The sequence below is a fragment of the Stegastes partitus genome, unplaced genomic scaffold, assembly GCF_000690725.1.
Source record: "Stegastes partitus isolate 25-593 unplaced genomic scaffold, Stegastes_partitus-1.0.2 Scaffold439, whole genome shotgun sequence".
In the NCBI taxonomy this organism is placed as follows: Eukaryota; Metazoa; Chordata; class Actinopteri; family Pomacentridae; genus Stegastes; species Stegastes partitus.
The window spans coordinates 593,275-608,838 of record NW_007578170.1 but is presented as its reverse complement, the minus strand read 5'-3'; the positions used below and the strand labels follow the sequence as shown (position 1 = coordinate 608,838).

The following is a 15,564-nucleotide window of genomic DNA, read 5'->3' as shown; positions in this document are numbered from 1 at the left end:
TTAAGGAACACGTCGACTACCTGAGTTGGCGAGCGCGATGGCCTTCAGCACCACGAACTCCTCCTTCTCCAGCCCCATGGTCTTGTACTTCTTCACCAGCTGCAGGATGGCGTTGTTGAGGTCGAGCAGGCCGGCCAGCTTCGACTGCTCCTCGTCCATGACGTAGTCCTCGGCGTACACCAGCTTCTCGTCCAGGCCCAGCGAGCGGAACACCACCCTGAGGATCAGGATCTCCATCCAGCCGCTCTGCAGCAGGCTCATCTGGTCGGCCAGGGACAGCGACGGGAAGCCTGCAGCGCAAAAACAGACGCTTTCATGTCACGGTTCGTCCTGCAGGGCCTGAAAAAATAAATACAGCTACTCTGGATGGAGATTTAAAAACGAATACTAGCAAGAATACTGCGACTGATTAGCTGAAAGGAGTCGACCTCTGTTACCGTACAACCCAAGTCCTGATCTGAATGGACCATCTGGAGTACGCAGGCTGCTGCTCGGAGGTTTTTTATATCGTTTAGGTGATTTTGTGACATGCAAACAGCAGAAGGAGAATAAAAAACTGAAGCAGAAACGACCGACTTCTACCTGAAGTCTACATCAGTCAGAACAGAAAATGCTCTAAAGCTGCAGATGGATTAAAAGTCCGACTTTATCTCTCGCCTCGACAAGTTTCACAAGTTCTCCAGTTACATGGAAGGACATTCCAGGTGCTTATCAGATTCAACATAGCCCTAAATTACAAAGAGAGCATTTGTGTTAGCTTAGCTTTAGCAACATTAGCTTAGCAACTGTAAAAATGTACTTTAACCTGAAATGTTTCTGAGTCAGTCCTGGAGAACTGGAAGGTTTTTACAGGATCTGCTGCAAACATTTTACTTTGTTTTAAAATGAGAGATGCAGGATAAAGTGATTTTGATTAAATATCACAGTTTTAAGTACAGATTTGGTTCATTTTCTCTGATGGAGCTGCAACATCTCACATGATGCATTCAAGGACTGTTGGAAAGTCGAAAATCCGATTGGTTGTTTGTCTGTTTTTACAGTTTATGAGTGATAAATTATGTCATCTTTCCTGTTTCTTAGAGATAATATTCCCTTTAAGTGGCAGATTTTGGGGTTCAGACGGTTACGTTTTAAACTGCTAGTGCTTTGTCTGTTTTTTTTTTTTTTAAACAAAATCTGCTGCAAATATTTTAGGAAAATGATTAAAGGAGACGTGTAGGGAAGCCCAGTTCAGCCAGAACGACCATGAATTAGTTGTCACGTAACTTTCGAAACAGGCATCATATATTTGCCATGTTTGTTGTTGTTGTTTCCAGCAACAAAAAAGAAAATAATTAAAGAAAATCCACAATTTAGACGTTATCTGAGGGACCTAAAACACGACTTAGAGAGACGATAAATGTTTACTTTGCAAAAATATCAGCGTGGAAACGGCCAAAGTTTAGTAGAAACAAGCTTTTTCGCTTATTTTACACCTCTGTAGTCGTGTTACGTGCAAAAACAGGCTTCTTTGTTTTGACATTCGGATAAAAACATGAAGCTACAGCCAGTTAGCTTTATGCTAAGCTAACTAGATCGCCTCATGTTTCCCAGACACACAGGAGGATGTTCTTATTTGACTCTCGGCAGGAATAAATCCACCGACATCGGCTGCTGTTGTCCAGGTTTGGAGGTGAACGTGTCACAGAGGACATAACGAAGGACGGCGGCGGTTAAATTTAATCATTCCCCGCAGGACACGCCTCCTCTGATTGACAATTACGCCCCACAGGAGGACGATTAAAGCTGCACGCACACCTCTGCTGTAATTAAACGGGTGATTTTACGCGGCGAGGCGAGCGGAGGGAGGCGGTCGTGTTGCTTCACGCCGCCGCTGGTTGCTATCAGGATCTTTACGGTCGCCGCGGGGACGCCGATGACGCCGTCGCCCCCCGATCGATAGGAGGCGCCGCCCGAGCCTGATTTCATTGGTCGACGGGGATCGGTATTGTGGCACCGAGGCGATTGATCAGGAGCCTGATGAAAGCTGTGGTATTGACGGGTTTAAGAACCAATACGGGTTCAATAAAGAGGGACGGGGATGTTCTACACGGACGAAGACAAACTGGATCAGACACTGGAGGAAAATAATAAATCCTGTCATTAATAATTTTGTTTGCAGCTGATTTAAAATTATTATTTGTAAAAAGAAAACTCAAAAACCAACAGATTTTTGATGCAGACTTTACAGTTTTGACCTTATTGTTTTGTTAACGTGTCACTTTTTCTGTGATTTTATTATTTTTTTAATCTGTAATTTGATTTGATCTGTAAAAGAACAACAGCAATGAGGACGTCCAGAACATTTACGGTGCTTTTCTCCAGCGTGTCGGTCCGCTCACACCACGGCGACGCTCACACGGACACGAAAAGGCCAAGAACGAGGAGGCCGGTTGGTCTTTGCCAGCTCACGATGCCCTCAGACTTCAGCCCTCGTCACTGTCAGGCGGCCTGATGGGAGGCGACAGAGGAGGGGGAGCAGCCAGGACGCTCGCCCCGCCACACTCACCTCCCCCTGGGCACGGAACTCAGATGGCCCGGCCCCCGTCGCCCAGGACCCGGTTCTGGCAGCGGCGGGGGCCGAGCGTCCTGCCACTCATCCGGAGCCGATGTGACACGGCCGCTACGCTGCCAGGGAGGCCGGGCTTCTCCATAAACACCCACTTTGTCTGCACGTCGGCTGTCGCTTCCCGTCAGCTGAGCTCCGGCCGTCTGTTTTTACCTCCTCGACCTGCTCGTCCCGTCGTTCCCCCGAATCGTCTCGTCTGTCATCTGCTCTCAGGCCATTTTCCAGATCTTTGCGTCGCCGTTTCCCTTTTTATCCGAGCTTCCCTTTTCCGTCTTTCTGTCCGTTTCTATTAAATTGAAAAGGTGATGTCAGCCAGAGTCTCTGGTCCGCTGCAGGAGGACGATGGTTCCAGGTAGAAGCTACGACACGCCGATTCCAGTTTGAATCACCTTTTGATAAACTGCCTTGTTTTTAGGTTGAACAGTGAATTATTTTGATAAAAACAAACACTTCTGAAAGACGATATTGAACATTTCAGACTCAAAGCAACGAGTTCAGACACAAGAACAACGTGAACACCAGAAATGTCCCAACATTTGTCCCAAACGCCTCAAAATGTGTCAAAAATGACTCAAAACCTGCACAAGACGAGTTTAAAATATCAAAAATGACGATAAAATTATCTAAAACAACTCAAAAATGTGTCCTATTTAAATATCAGAACCTCAGAAACTCTCCTTTCTGGAGGGGGGTCTGTATTTTAACACTTTACTGTTCAAGTTAGAAGTAATCTGATTACTGTCGGGTGATGCAGTTTAGAATCATCTGACATTTGTTTCTTGGAGCGTTTTTCTATTTTCCAAAGACCTGAAAACTCCATTAAAGGTGAATATTAAGACTTTAAATAAGTCCTGAACTGTCGACAAGCTAAGAACTGACTTAAACTGAACCTAAAACAGTTGAAAATTAAGTTAAAAACCGTCCAGATTGATTTGAAATTCGTCGAACGTTACTCAGCGCTGGTCCAACATGACCTCAGAACAAGGAGCTGACATGATAATGTCTCCAAAATGACTCAAAACTGTCAAAAATTATTAAAATTGTGACTTAAATGACTTAAAACCTGTACAAAACAAGAAAAAAATGTCCTTAAATGAACGAAAATCATTCTGAAGTTCCCTAAAACTCATCCAAACATTTCCAGATATGACCTTTTGTGGGAGTCTGTATATGTTTTAACATCAGAACTCTAAACTGATTTTAGTTTGACTTCAGAGCAAATACTTTACTGCTCAAGTTAGAAGTAATCTGATTACTGTCAGGTGATGCAGTTTAGAATCATTTGAAATTTGTTTCTTCAAGCGTTTCAGGTAAAATCTCGATTAAAAAGGCAATTGTTAGAACTTAAAATTAGTCCATCGCAGGTGAAGAACGGTTCAGAATGAATCCCGTGTGGAGAAAAGACTGAACAACAAACCTTTTCTTGAGCATTTTTCTGCCACTTGCATCATTTCAGCGCATGTTTTCCTACAAGAACCATTAAATTACAGCATTTATCAGCCAGGAAACGGGAAGTTCAATCGTCCAGCGGTCCTTGAATGCAGCACATGTGACGAGTCCATAAAAGAAGCGTCCGCTATCTGAGCGGCTACTTCTCAGGTTTTATTTTATTTTTTTGCTGCCGCCACACGTCCGACGCATCTCGTCTCGTCTCGTCGGATTTTTTGTGACATTTCCTGGACTTTGAGTCAAATGCGGCTGACGTGTGGACGGCAGCGCGGCCCGCCGTCGCCCTGCGCCTCCCCTCAGGTGGGGATCTGCTGCCTCTCGCCCAGAAAAGCCTCCGCCGGCCAAAGGGCCACAAATACACCCATCAGTGGCCTCGGTCCGTCTGGAGACAGCGGCCGCCGGAGGACCACGATGATGGGAGGAGGACGGGGGAGGAGGGGGAGCCGACTGAACAATGGAAACGCTGATGAGGGACGCCGAGGCTCCTAAACGAACGCTTCACGTCCAGTTGGCAGGCGGAGACGAGCGCAGACACACCTGCAGTGTTTGTGGTGTAAGCAGCGGCGGACCAGACGTCAACAGAAACACAGGTGTTTCCCAGGTGATGTTTGGGGTTTGGAGATAAAGCGGCACGGCAACAGAAACAGAAGCGCAGACGGAGGAGAAAGCGGCAGATAAGGCCTGTAATCTCACCGCCGGCGCTGACGCCAGCAGCCAGTCGGTCCGCGACCTGTTTGAACCCTCAACACTCAGCGTTTGTTCCTCATGAGGCTCAGAAATCGTCCTGGTGTCGTTATGTTTAGTGTGAACGCCGTCAGCTTCATCAGGTCTAAACTGTAGCTACACAAATTAATGATCAACAAAACAAACCTGGTTTAATTATGAGTGAATACGTCACAGTGTGTCTAATACGACTGGTTTGGTTCGTTTTATAATAAAACAATAATAATACTGACAGTATTACTATGCTTTGTTTTTGTTTTGTTTTTTAAAATCTCAGTATTTATATTTATTAGATATTTTATTTTTATTATCTACATATTCTGTATTTTATGTAAATTTTTAATTATTTGAATTATATCACGAATCAGGTTAGGTTTTTTTTCTATTTAATAAATTTACCAATACATGTAATAATAATAATAATAATAATAATAATAATAATAATAATTGAAAACTAAAATTAACTTAAATGTATCAAATTATATCTACATGTATAAATATTATTATGATACACTATATTTAATAACTAATAATAAACGTAATGATAATAATATTTAACTTAAATTAAGTGTATCAAATTATATCTACATGTATAGAGCTTTATATGATACATTATATTTAATAATTCTAATAATACATTTAATAATATTAATAACAATAATTTAATTTATTTTCAGGAAATTTGATTTATATATTTATATAATTTTTTGGTAAAATTCTTCTTTTTTTTTTTTTTTTTTTTAAGGTTATAGTATTTTTTGGCAGTTTTACTAAATGCAGCTCTTCCAGACGGTTTTTGTATATTTGGATGAACTGTCGACAGATTTTTCCACAAACGACTTGACGTCCAAAGTCCGACATTATTTAGGAACATTTACAGTGTTGTTTAACAGTTTTTCTCATATTTGGGGATTAAAATAATATAATATTCTACTGTACTAATAATATTAATGATAAAAAAGGTTCCTTCACAGCGACCACGGTGAGGCTTCGTTTTAAACACAGAGTCGGATCTCGGCTGTAATTCAGAACAAATCTGTGTGTTTTCAGTGTTTCTCATTGATCTCCAGCCTGGAGAGCTTCTCTCCAGCAGGTCGATCGATAGAAACTTCACAGGCGGCAATTTTTACAAACAGTTTAAGCAGAAAATGCTCCTAAATGAGACGTTTCTCTGCTGTTTATGTGACTGCTAATGGAGCGTGTTTGGTTTGACTGATGGACGAATCAAACGGGTGAATTATGGGACATTAGAAGCACTTTTCACTGTTTTGTACTTATTTTTGTTTTTTAATAAACGGACAAACACAAACCTTTTCTTGAGTATTTCAATTTTTTCTGCCTCTCAGATCATCTCATTGCTAATTCAGCACATGTTTCTGGAAAAGAATCTGCAAGATCACACGATTTATCAGCCACAAACTGCAAAAAGAATCATACTGTGTTCAACTTTCCCACAGCCCCTGAACACGTCACGAGTCCATCAGAAAAAAATGAACAAATCTAAGCTTTAAATTAGGATATTTCATCAAAATCATTTTATTCTACATGCATAATTTATAAATTACACCAGAAATAAACCATTTGAACCAGATCCTGTGAAAAATCATAAAAAATCTTCAGCTTTTTTCCTGATTTATGTCATTTTAACTGCGTCGTACTAAACAGAAGACATTACCGACGTCTGTCTTCGTCTAGCAACGGCTGTGCTGTTTCCGTACAGACTTTATAAAGCGGTTAAAAAATGAGCCGACAGCGAAGATGAATGAGACGGGTCCAACAAACTGCTTGGAGGTCAGAGGTTTACGCCTTAAACTTTTCAAACAGGTGAGTTTTATAAAAATTCACGACAGGTGCTGTTATAGTAAACAGATAAACTAGCTAAAGAGGCTGAAACTGTTTTCGTACGAGGCTGTAAATGTGTTTATTTTTGCTGTAAATGTGCAGATTTTAACATGGACGTCTATGGGGGCTGGCTCGCTTCTGAAGGCAGCCTCTAGTGGGCATTAGAGGAACTGCAGGTTGTGGTTGTTGCTGCTTGATTCAAACCAATACGCACACTTTAATAGTTAAATTATCATTATAATCTTGAGTAAACTGCACCACTTGGAGCCCTTTACACCCAAACGTTGCCCTAAAACCCACAGTGCCTCTGAGTAGAGCCGAGCATCAGAAGCAGCTTCCAGACCTCTGCTGCACGTGATCAAGCGTCGGCGCGGCTGTACGGCAGCATTTTAATCCTGCTAAGCTGTCAGAACACACTTCCCCTCCGCTCTCCAGCCTTTCATCCGAGGAGAGAGGAAAATAAAAAGCCTCCGGACATCCCGTCTGCTGTTCCTGTGTCAGAGGAGAGGCTAAGTGTGCTCCAAGGGCCCGGAGGATTTCCGCGACTCGGGCTGCGCGGGGGAGCTCAGGAAATGAATTAAAACTTCCAGGTGGTCATCTGGTCGATATATTTGGCGAGCGAGGCCTCGACACACGGTTGAAACCACACAAACAGAGGACGACTGACGGATCACAGCCGAGCCAACGCCGCCTCCCTCCTCTGGGCCTCCAGCGAGCGTCTTGGCAGCCACGAGTCAGAACAATCCCCGCTCTGATCTGATTAGAGACTTAATGGAGCTAATGTGTTTGGCGGATCGTGTGAGCAAACAGCTGAGCGGCCCGAGTGAAGCCGGCGGGGATTCGGCCCTGGTCCTACCTGGGATGTGCTTGGCCCAGCCGATGTTGACCACCAGCTCCCGGTCGGCCAGGTCGCACAGCGTGGTCAGCGCCTTGATGTCGCTCTCGGGCACCGTCGGGTCCGGCATGGCGAAGATGCCCTCCGGCTCGGCGACCAGCAGCAGAGAAACCACTTTGTTCTCGACCACGCCGCCTACAGAGACTGACGGAGAGTTTAGCGTTATTACAGCTCGTATAAAAACCAATCACCCAACTGGTTCTCCCTGTGACTGCTTTTCAGTCATGCTTTGACTTTTTATGACAATAATTTAGAAAAAAGACTCTTTCTCCTCAAAGTGAAAATAGATTTCTAAATAATAATGTCAATTAATTAACATTTTACAAGTAAAATAAGTGATTTTGTTTCCTTCAGTCAGTGTTCAGCAGATGAACCTTCAGCTCCGTCTCTGATCCTGTTGGTCTCCATCAGCCTGAACATCTGGACGCTGCAGCTTCTCCTCATTGTTCTGATAAAACTGTTCAGACTCTGTCGGGTTCCACAGGGATCAGGAGTGAACAGAACTTTTCAGGTCCAGAAGTCTGGACTCTGATTGGGCCTCCAGACCTTCACCTTGTTGTCTTTAAACCATTTCTGTGGAGCTTTGGCTGTTTGCTTCGGCTCACTGATGGAAAACAAGTCTTCTCCACGTCTCAGTTCTCCTGCAGACTGCATCAGGTTGTCCTCCAGGATTTCTCTACACTTTGCTGCATTCATTCACCCTCTACCTGTAAAAGCCTTCCAGGCTGCTGCAGAGAAGATCCCCACATCATGATGCTGCCACCACCGTGCTTCACGTCATGATGCTGCCACCACCGTGCTTCATCATGATGCTGCCACCACCGTGCTTCATGATGGGGATAGTGTGCAGTGAACACAGCATCTAGCCTGATGTACAAAAAGCTCCATTTTGGTTTCCTCAGACCAAAGAACCTTCTTCCAGGTGACTTCAGAGTCTCCACAAGTCTTCTGGTGGCCTCACACACTCGTCTCCTTCTTGCTCAGACACTCAGTCTTTGAAGACGTCCTGCTCTAGTCAGATCTGTGACTTTTGTCTACACATTAATTATCTACCATTACTTTGCAGAAACCTGTTTTCACTTTGACATGAAATCATGTTTTATTGTAAGTTCTCGTCCAAAACTCCAAATTAAATTGACAATATTTCAATGTTGAAAAGCAAATTAAATAAAAAAACAGGGTTAAATACGCTTTACAGGCAAAACCAATGAAAAACGGTAAAGAATTTTAAATCAACTCTTAGAACTTTGGTGACGGCTATAATTCCCTCTATGCTTGAAAACTCTGGTTGAGATCAGATTAGAAAACGTTCCTCCTTCCACAGTCAGATAAAACATCACCGACTCAGTGAGATTATGTGAAAAATGTTCTGAAATATGTAACAAACTCTTGTCAGTAATTAATTCTGACTCAATAGCAAACACGGCTGTAATAATGATCAAATGTTATCATGACAGACGACATCCCAGAGCTGTCAGAGAGCGCCACAGATGAAACCAGAGTTCAGAGGAACGCTAAATGACGGCTAAACGGTTGATAAAGACTCTGGTTTGTACTCACATTTCTTCTGCGGCAGCGTGTTCTGAGGATGCAGATACGGGCTGTTCTCAGCATCTATTCTCCTCTTGTACTTCTGTCGGCCGCCTCGAACTCGGTCCAGACGAACTCCTGCACAGACATAAGCGCAGGATGTTAATGATCAACAGCCTCCTGTGTTCATGTTTTCGCCTGCACTGGAAAACTCAGTAATGAAATAAATGATTCTTATCGGACTCGATGATTGAAGAGGAAGTAAAGCTGTTGCAGTGAAAGGTTAAATAGTCATCTGGAGCATGAAGTTATCAGATTATGTGGGTATTGATTGCAACATGTCGTATGTGTGAGCTGAGCAGCACTGAGGTTGTGCAACATGTTGTAATGTGTGGTTTAAAATGTGCAGTTTTAGGTTGTGCAATATGTTGTTTGACTACAATGTGTTTGTCGTATCACATCGTATCATGTTTCATATTGTACTGCATCATATATTTGATCATATTGTGTCGTTCCATGCTGTCCAGTGTTTATTTTGACTTGTGCTGTATCATGTTTTATCACATTGTTTGTATCATTTTGTATCCTGCTGTATTGTTTTGTATTCTTTTTTATCATTTTGTATCGTACTTTTTAATATCGTATCATAATGTATCGTTTTGTATCGTACTGCTTTATATCATATCGTAGTGCATCACTTTGTATCATTTTGTATTGTATCGTACTGCTTTATATCGTATAGTATTGTTTTATATCGTATCATATTGTATTGTTTTGTATTCTATTGTATCATGTTGTATCATTTTGTATCGTTTCAGTCTGTTCTATATTGTATCCTGTCGTATCGTTTTGTATCGTTTTGTATCGTGCTGCTTTATATCGTATCATAATGTATCATTTTGTATTGTATCACATTGTATTGTATTGTTTTATATTGTTTTGTATTCTATTGTATCATGTTGTATCATTTTGTATCGTATCGTTTCAGTCTGTTTTATATTATATCATGTCGTATTGTTTTGTATCGTATTTTATTAATTTGCATCATATCGTAGCATACTGCATGTTTTGCACCATATAGTATTTTTTCACATCGTATTATCTAACGTACTGCGTCACATCATGTTGTATTTCATCATATCATGAATCTGTTTTTTCTCCTCTGACACCGACTAACTGATCGCCGGCTTATCGACAGCCTGAAGGAGATCCGACGGGACGGACGGCTTCCTGTAACGCGACACCCGGAGACGACCGCTCATCTGAACCGTCCGGCCGTCTCCATGGCGATGGGGATTAAAGGTGGCGGTCAGCTGAGGAGACGGCGAAACCGGCCGAGTGTTAATGTGTGTGAACACAAGAGGCGCGAATCCAGCGAGTGTGAACGTGACTCAGGAAGCTGCGGTAGTTTGTTACCTGATCCTCGCTGTGCGAACACACGTCGAGGCCCTGAATAGATCCGCGAAGGCATCTGGAGGAGACGCCGCCGCCGCCGCCGTTCACCCACCTGACACCTCGCAGATACACATGCAGGACGGGCGTCCAGCAGCAGCAGCGTCGTATAAAACGTGCTGTGAGGGTTTATCAGTTCCAGGCCGTTGCTTTATTAAGCTGTTTGATCTGATTTTATAGGCACACTATCACTATAACTCTCTGTTATTTTATAGAATCTCTGCTTTATTACTGAACGGTACATAAACAGAGATGAAGGTGAGATGGAAGAGGAGATCGACGACGCGTGGAGGAGCTTGCCGTAAACCAACAGGAAGTTATTCAATATCAAACTGTAGACGTGTGTTTACATCTGAAATCAGAATCAGAATCAGAATCAGAATCAGAATCAGTTTTATTGCCAAGTAATTTTTACATCACCAGGAATTTGACTTGGTCCATTGGTGCAAAGAAGCAGAAAAATCAAGCCAACTTCATATTCTACTATTTATTTTATATATATAGGATTTTATAAATGCAGCCCCAAGTGCTAAATTATAAAAACAGCAAACGTTTATTAACAGATATACACTAAAAAAAAATAATTTTAACTGTGATTTATTTTCTAAATGAGCAAATTTGAGCGAACAATGTTATTATTTTACAGATATTTGCCATTATTAAAGGAAAATATATGAACATTAAGAACAGATTATTTTAAAAATGTTGTTTTACACAGTTTCATTTAAAAAAAAAATTAAATTATAGATAATAACTAAGCATTAATTTACATATAAACCCTAAAACAACAGGCCAGAACTGTAAATAACGTCCACTTAAAAAAATCTTTTACTGTATTTAATCAATAAAAAATGTAGAATTTTGCATAATAAGGATTGAAAAACATTACATATTTTTCAAAACTATTAATTTATAGTCACCCCACTTTGTTAGATGACAGATCAAATCTAGCTAAATTACAAATAAAGTTTTAATTTACATGTTGACTTTAAAAAAGGGTAAATAATGGATTAAAAAAAATTACAAACATTAATTAGTTTGTATTCACTGAATGACCGTACATTTTTATTTTTACTGTATTTAAATCAGCAAAAAATAATATTTCACGTTTTGCATTTTTCAAAACAGAAGTGTTGAAATTTGTTTTTTAACAAAACATCATACTGTTTAACTCTCTTTAAATCTGCTAAAATTGAATTATTTTACAGATATATTATAATACCGTGTCTGTTTTGAAGTTTTCTTTTCTCGCTACCAAATTTTTACATTTTTTTAACATTAAAACATATTTTCTTACAGTGTTGTAGAAAATAACAACGAATAATAATAATAAAAATAATGATGATAATAATAATAATAATAATAATAATAATAATAATAATAATAATAAAAGGAATAAGAAATTGATCTCTGGCCAGATCATTTGAGCGACTGAGATCCGGTAAAAAGTTTCTGACAGTCAGACAGAAAATCGATCAGCGCTCGTCTCCTTTAAGGTCTGATTACAGGTTTATATTTGAGCTTGTTTATTCTGAGCATCTCTCAAATCTGCTTTAAATTAACCATCAGTTGTCTCGTTTTAATTATTCCTGACAAATATTAAACCTGTTGGCTGAATTATTGCACGATAAATGTGAAAAATGATCATTATATAGCCTTTATTCATATCTTTGGGCATCACAGAAGCTAGTTTTAGGTTGAAGATGTTGGTTTCAGGTTTAATAGCTGCAGGAGGTTAAAGGAGGAGTCAGTGTAAACCAGACCCCGCTGATACCACCGGGGGCAAATAGTAAGTGTGGATTAACCTGCAGAGGATGTTTTTGCTTTACGGCAACGTCGGATTTAACGCATGATGTTTGCAAACATCAGATTAACGCCTTCGTTGGGAGGAAAGGTGCGTCTCGTTCAGGTGTGTCAAACACAATCCGAGTGCAGCTTCTCACCGACAGGCCGAGAATAGCAGCCATCAGGGTTCGATGAACTCATTTATCTCCGGCCTCTCTCATCGCCGGGCTTTACGGGGGTCCCTGAACGCACCGTGAGGCCTGCAGACCATGTGTTCTCTGTCAACGATCCCACGCCGCTCAGATATTGTGACAAACGCACACAGCGACGCGATCCTGCAAACAGCCGACGGGATTTGGAAAGTTGGCAGCAGGAAGCTCGCGGTGTCCGTCTGTCCTGTTCCCGGGCTTTTCTCAGAACGCGGATTAAGACGGCGTGATTAACACACCTGAGGCTGCAACCCGAGGACGCCGCCATCGCACAGCGAGACCAGAGCGGACATCCGTTAACCCTCCCAAACCCGAGACCTGCTCGAGAGGCATCTTCACACAGATTCACCAAAATGATCCCATTTATCAGCCGGAACAGAAAAGAATCAACAGATTAACCCCAAAACCAGTTTGAAAAGCAGCTGTTCTTTCTTTCTTTTTTAAATCACCAAAATGACTCCAATGATTTGTAAACTGAAGCTGTAAAAAACAAAGAGAATAATCTGATTTGTCAACTTTCCAACAGTTTTTAAACGATTCATTTGAGACTTGAGGTTAAAAGTCATTAAAAATAATCAAATCTCAGCTTAAAATTGAGATATTTCACCAAAGTCCCTTCATCCTACGTGCCTGATTTAAAACAAAAAATCCAAAATAAAGAGTTTGCAGCAGATTTCTTTAGAAATTCTCTCAGCATAACCCTTAGCCGAGTCAATATTGTGACTTGCTGTCATAAATATGACTGTTTTTCCTCATAATTCTGTTTTTTTTTCTTATAGTTTTGACTTATAAATTCATTAGTTTGACTTTTTATTTCAGAATTTTAACTATTTATAGATACGAACTCAGATTAAGACAGCGTTTAACTCGTCTGACCCTCTGAAGCGTCTTATCTTTGAATAAAATCAACAAAATGACACATTTATTGTCCAGAAACAGAAAAAAAAATCTGCAATTTTTCAACTTTCCAACAGTTCTTGAGTGAATCATTTAGGATGTGCAGTTCAGTCAATAAAAATTGCATAATCTCAATTTAAAAACTGTAATATCTCTTTAAAAATCTCTTTTTTGTTTCTTTAATCTGCATAAACTTCATCAACCCAACTAAAAATTGAGACAAAATTTAGATTTTCTACCATAAAACCGACCATCTGTCATATAATTCAATTCCTTTCTGATATTTTTGATTTACTATTTTATAAGTTTGACTTTTATCTCAGAACTTTAACCATTTTTTTTTCATGTCTGTGACTCTCTTTCTTTGATCTGAAGCTCAACCCTCTAAACTCTGAGCAGAGTCGGGCTGCTTTTGGCTTTTGCGATATATAATTTCTACATAATATTCCACAAAGCAGACAAACATGAAAATAAATTAAAAACGCTGAAAGAATTGATGGATTTTCCTACAATCTGTGGTTCCAATCAGGAAAACGAAGCAAATCTCATTTTAAAATTGTGATATTTTCCTCTAAACTGTTCTTTTTTTCCTACATGTCTTATTATTTTTAAAAAATCCGCCAAAAATAAAGCCTTTAAATTAATCGGAATCGGTCAAAAACAAAAAAATCTGCGTTCCTCTGCGCAACCGTGAAGCTATGAGCAACCAAACTGTAACCAACGGTCACATGACAAAAAATTCTACAATGTTTTTTTGTGTGGCTGAGCTGCATTAGTGTCGCCACGGAGCAGAGGAGACGAGAATGAAAAAATAAAAATGTAAATAGAGAAATATCCAGAATATGTGGAGCCTCGATTGTCTTTTTCAGCGTCGGGAAAATCTGCGGACACTTTGGAAAATGTTGAACATCCTATTCCAGTTTTTTTTAAATGTATATTTTGGTAGAATAGATGATTAACGAAGCTCAAGTTTCTCGTCTGTGAGTCCTCTCTCCTCCTTGGTCTGGTTCCACAGAGCTGCAGGACTTTATGTTGCAGACGAACACGAGCCACAGTTCAGAAAAAAATGTGAGTTCAGAAGGTTAATAAGAGTTTCGCCGCATCACTGCTCATATTCCTTAAAAGCATCAACCTCCAGAATCGCAACGTTTCGGCGTGTTTTTAAAAAAAAATATCGTCCACGTTTTGCCGCCGTCCGGGGTTTTACTGCCCTGAGAGGCGACAGCGGCGGTGGAAACGGCCACTAAACAGCCTTAATGAAAGCCTGCCGGGGGTCTATCTGCCTTTTATTTAACTCGGCCCGTTAAAGCTGCAGCTCGTCGCTCTCGGGCTTTACTGCGACGTTACGAGACACGATGAAGCGCGTTACGAGGGCGCTTACGACGCGAGTTACGAGGGGCAGTTCGCATTTCACGGAGGTCCAGGAATCCCACGAGGCATCTGCAGGAATTTACGAGGCAGCAGGGAAAGCGGGGAGGAGGTGGGGGTCGGGATGCTGCCGATGCCTTCGACGCTATTAAAAGGAGCTAATTTAGAAAAAGGACGGACTCACGACGACACACAGAGGAGCCGACGGACACGTTCAAACACACAAACACGTGTAGAGATGAGTCGGTGGCACAGAGCTGCAGGTAGCGGAGCAGATGCTGCCGTTGGTTCACAGCTGACTGGGTGGCATTAAAGGATCATTTCACTTTATTACAGCTGGATCATGTTTTCACAGCATCACCTCGACTGGACCTGATAACATGTTACTGAGAGGAGAGCTGCTAAAACCTCCACAAACATGCCCGACAGCAGGCAGCCGCCACAGAGTCCCCGCCTGTAAACAAGTCAGCAGCTAACGTGGACTCATGTCGGATCCTTCAGACCAATACGAAGGTTACAGAAGAACTCTGTAAACCTGCTGCTACACTGAGTCAGAGAGCCGCTGGAACAGTGAAGGGTTCTGAATAAACGGACTGTGTTCTACTCTGAATAACTCTGTGATGCGCTAAACTGTTGTTCTGCTGGTTGGACGTCTCCTCCACACTCCCTCCCCTCAGTCCTCCACCACCACAGCTTTATCTGCTCTCTGCTCTTTATCAACCAGCGTCAACAGTCGGAGCTCTCCGATGGTTTCCTGTTTGAGTCACTTCTAAATCTGGAAACAATACGTCACCACCGAGCCACAC

General features: G+C 41.4%; 1 protein-coding gene across 4 annotated transcripts in view; it reads right to left on the bottom strand.

Moving 5' to 3' along the window:
* The window catches only part of LOC103360430 (estrogen-related receptor gamma-like), a 39,436-nt gene that overhangs the window by 1,975 nt on the left and 21,897 nt on the right, over positions 1 to 15,564 (bottom strand). Inside the window, exons 3-6 of one of the 4 annotated variants that reach the window (XM_008286179.1) lie at positions 9,089 to 9,185; positions 8,521 to 8,528; positions 7,479 to 7,688; positions 8 to 290 (exon numbers count right to left, since the gene is read on the bottom strand). In XM_008286179.1, the coding sequence (XP_008284401.1) occupies positions 8 to 290; positions 7,479 to 7,688; positions 8,521 to 8,528; positions 9,089 to 9,185 (598 nt within the window). Of the gene's footprint in view, positions 1 to 7; positions 291 to 7,478; positions 7,689 to 8,520; positions 8,529 to 9,077; positions 9,186 to 15,564 lie in introns of all 4 variants that reach the window. The other 3 variants (XM_008286177.1, XM_008286178.1, XM_008286180.1) reach the window with 3 other exon arrangements.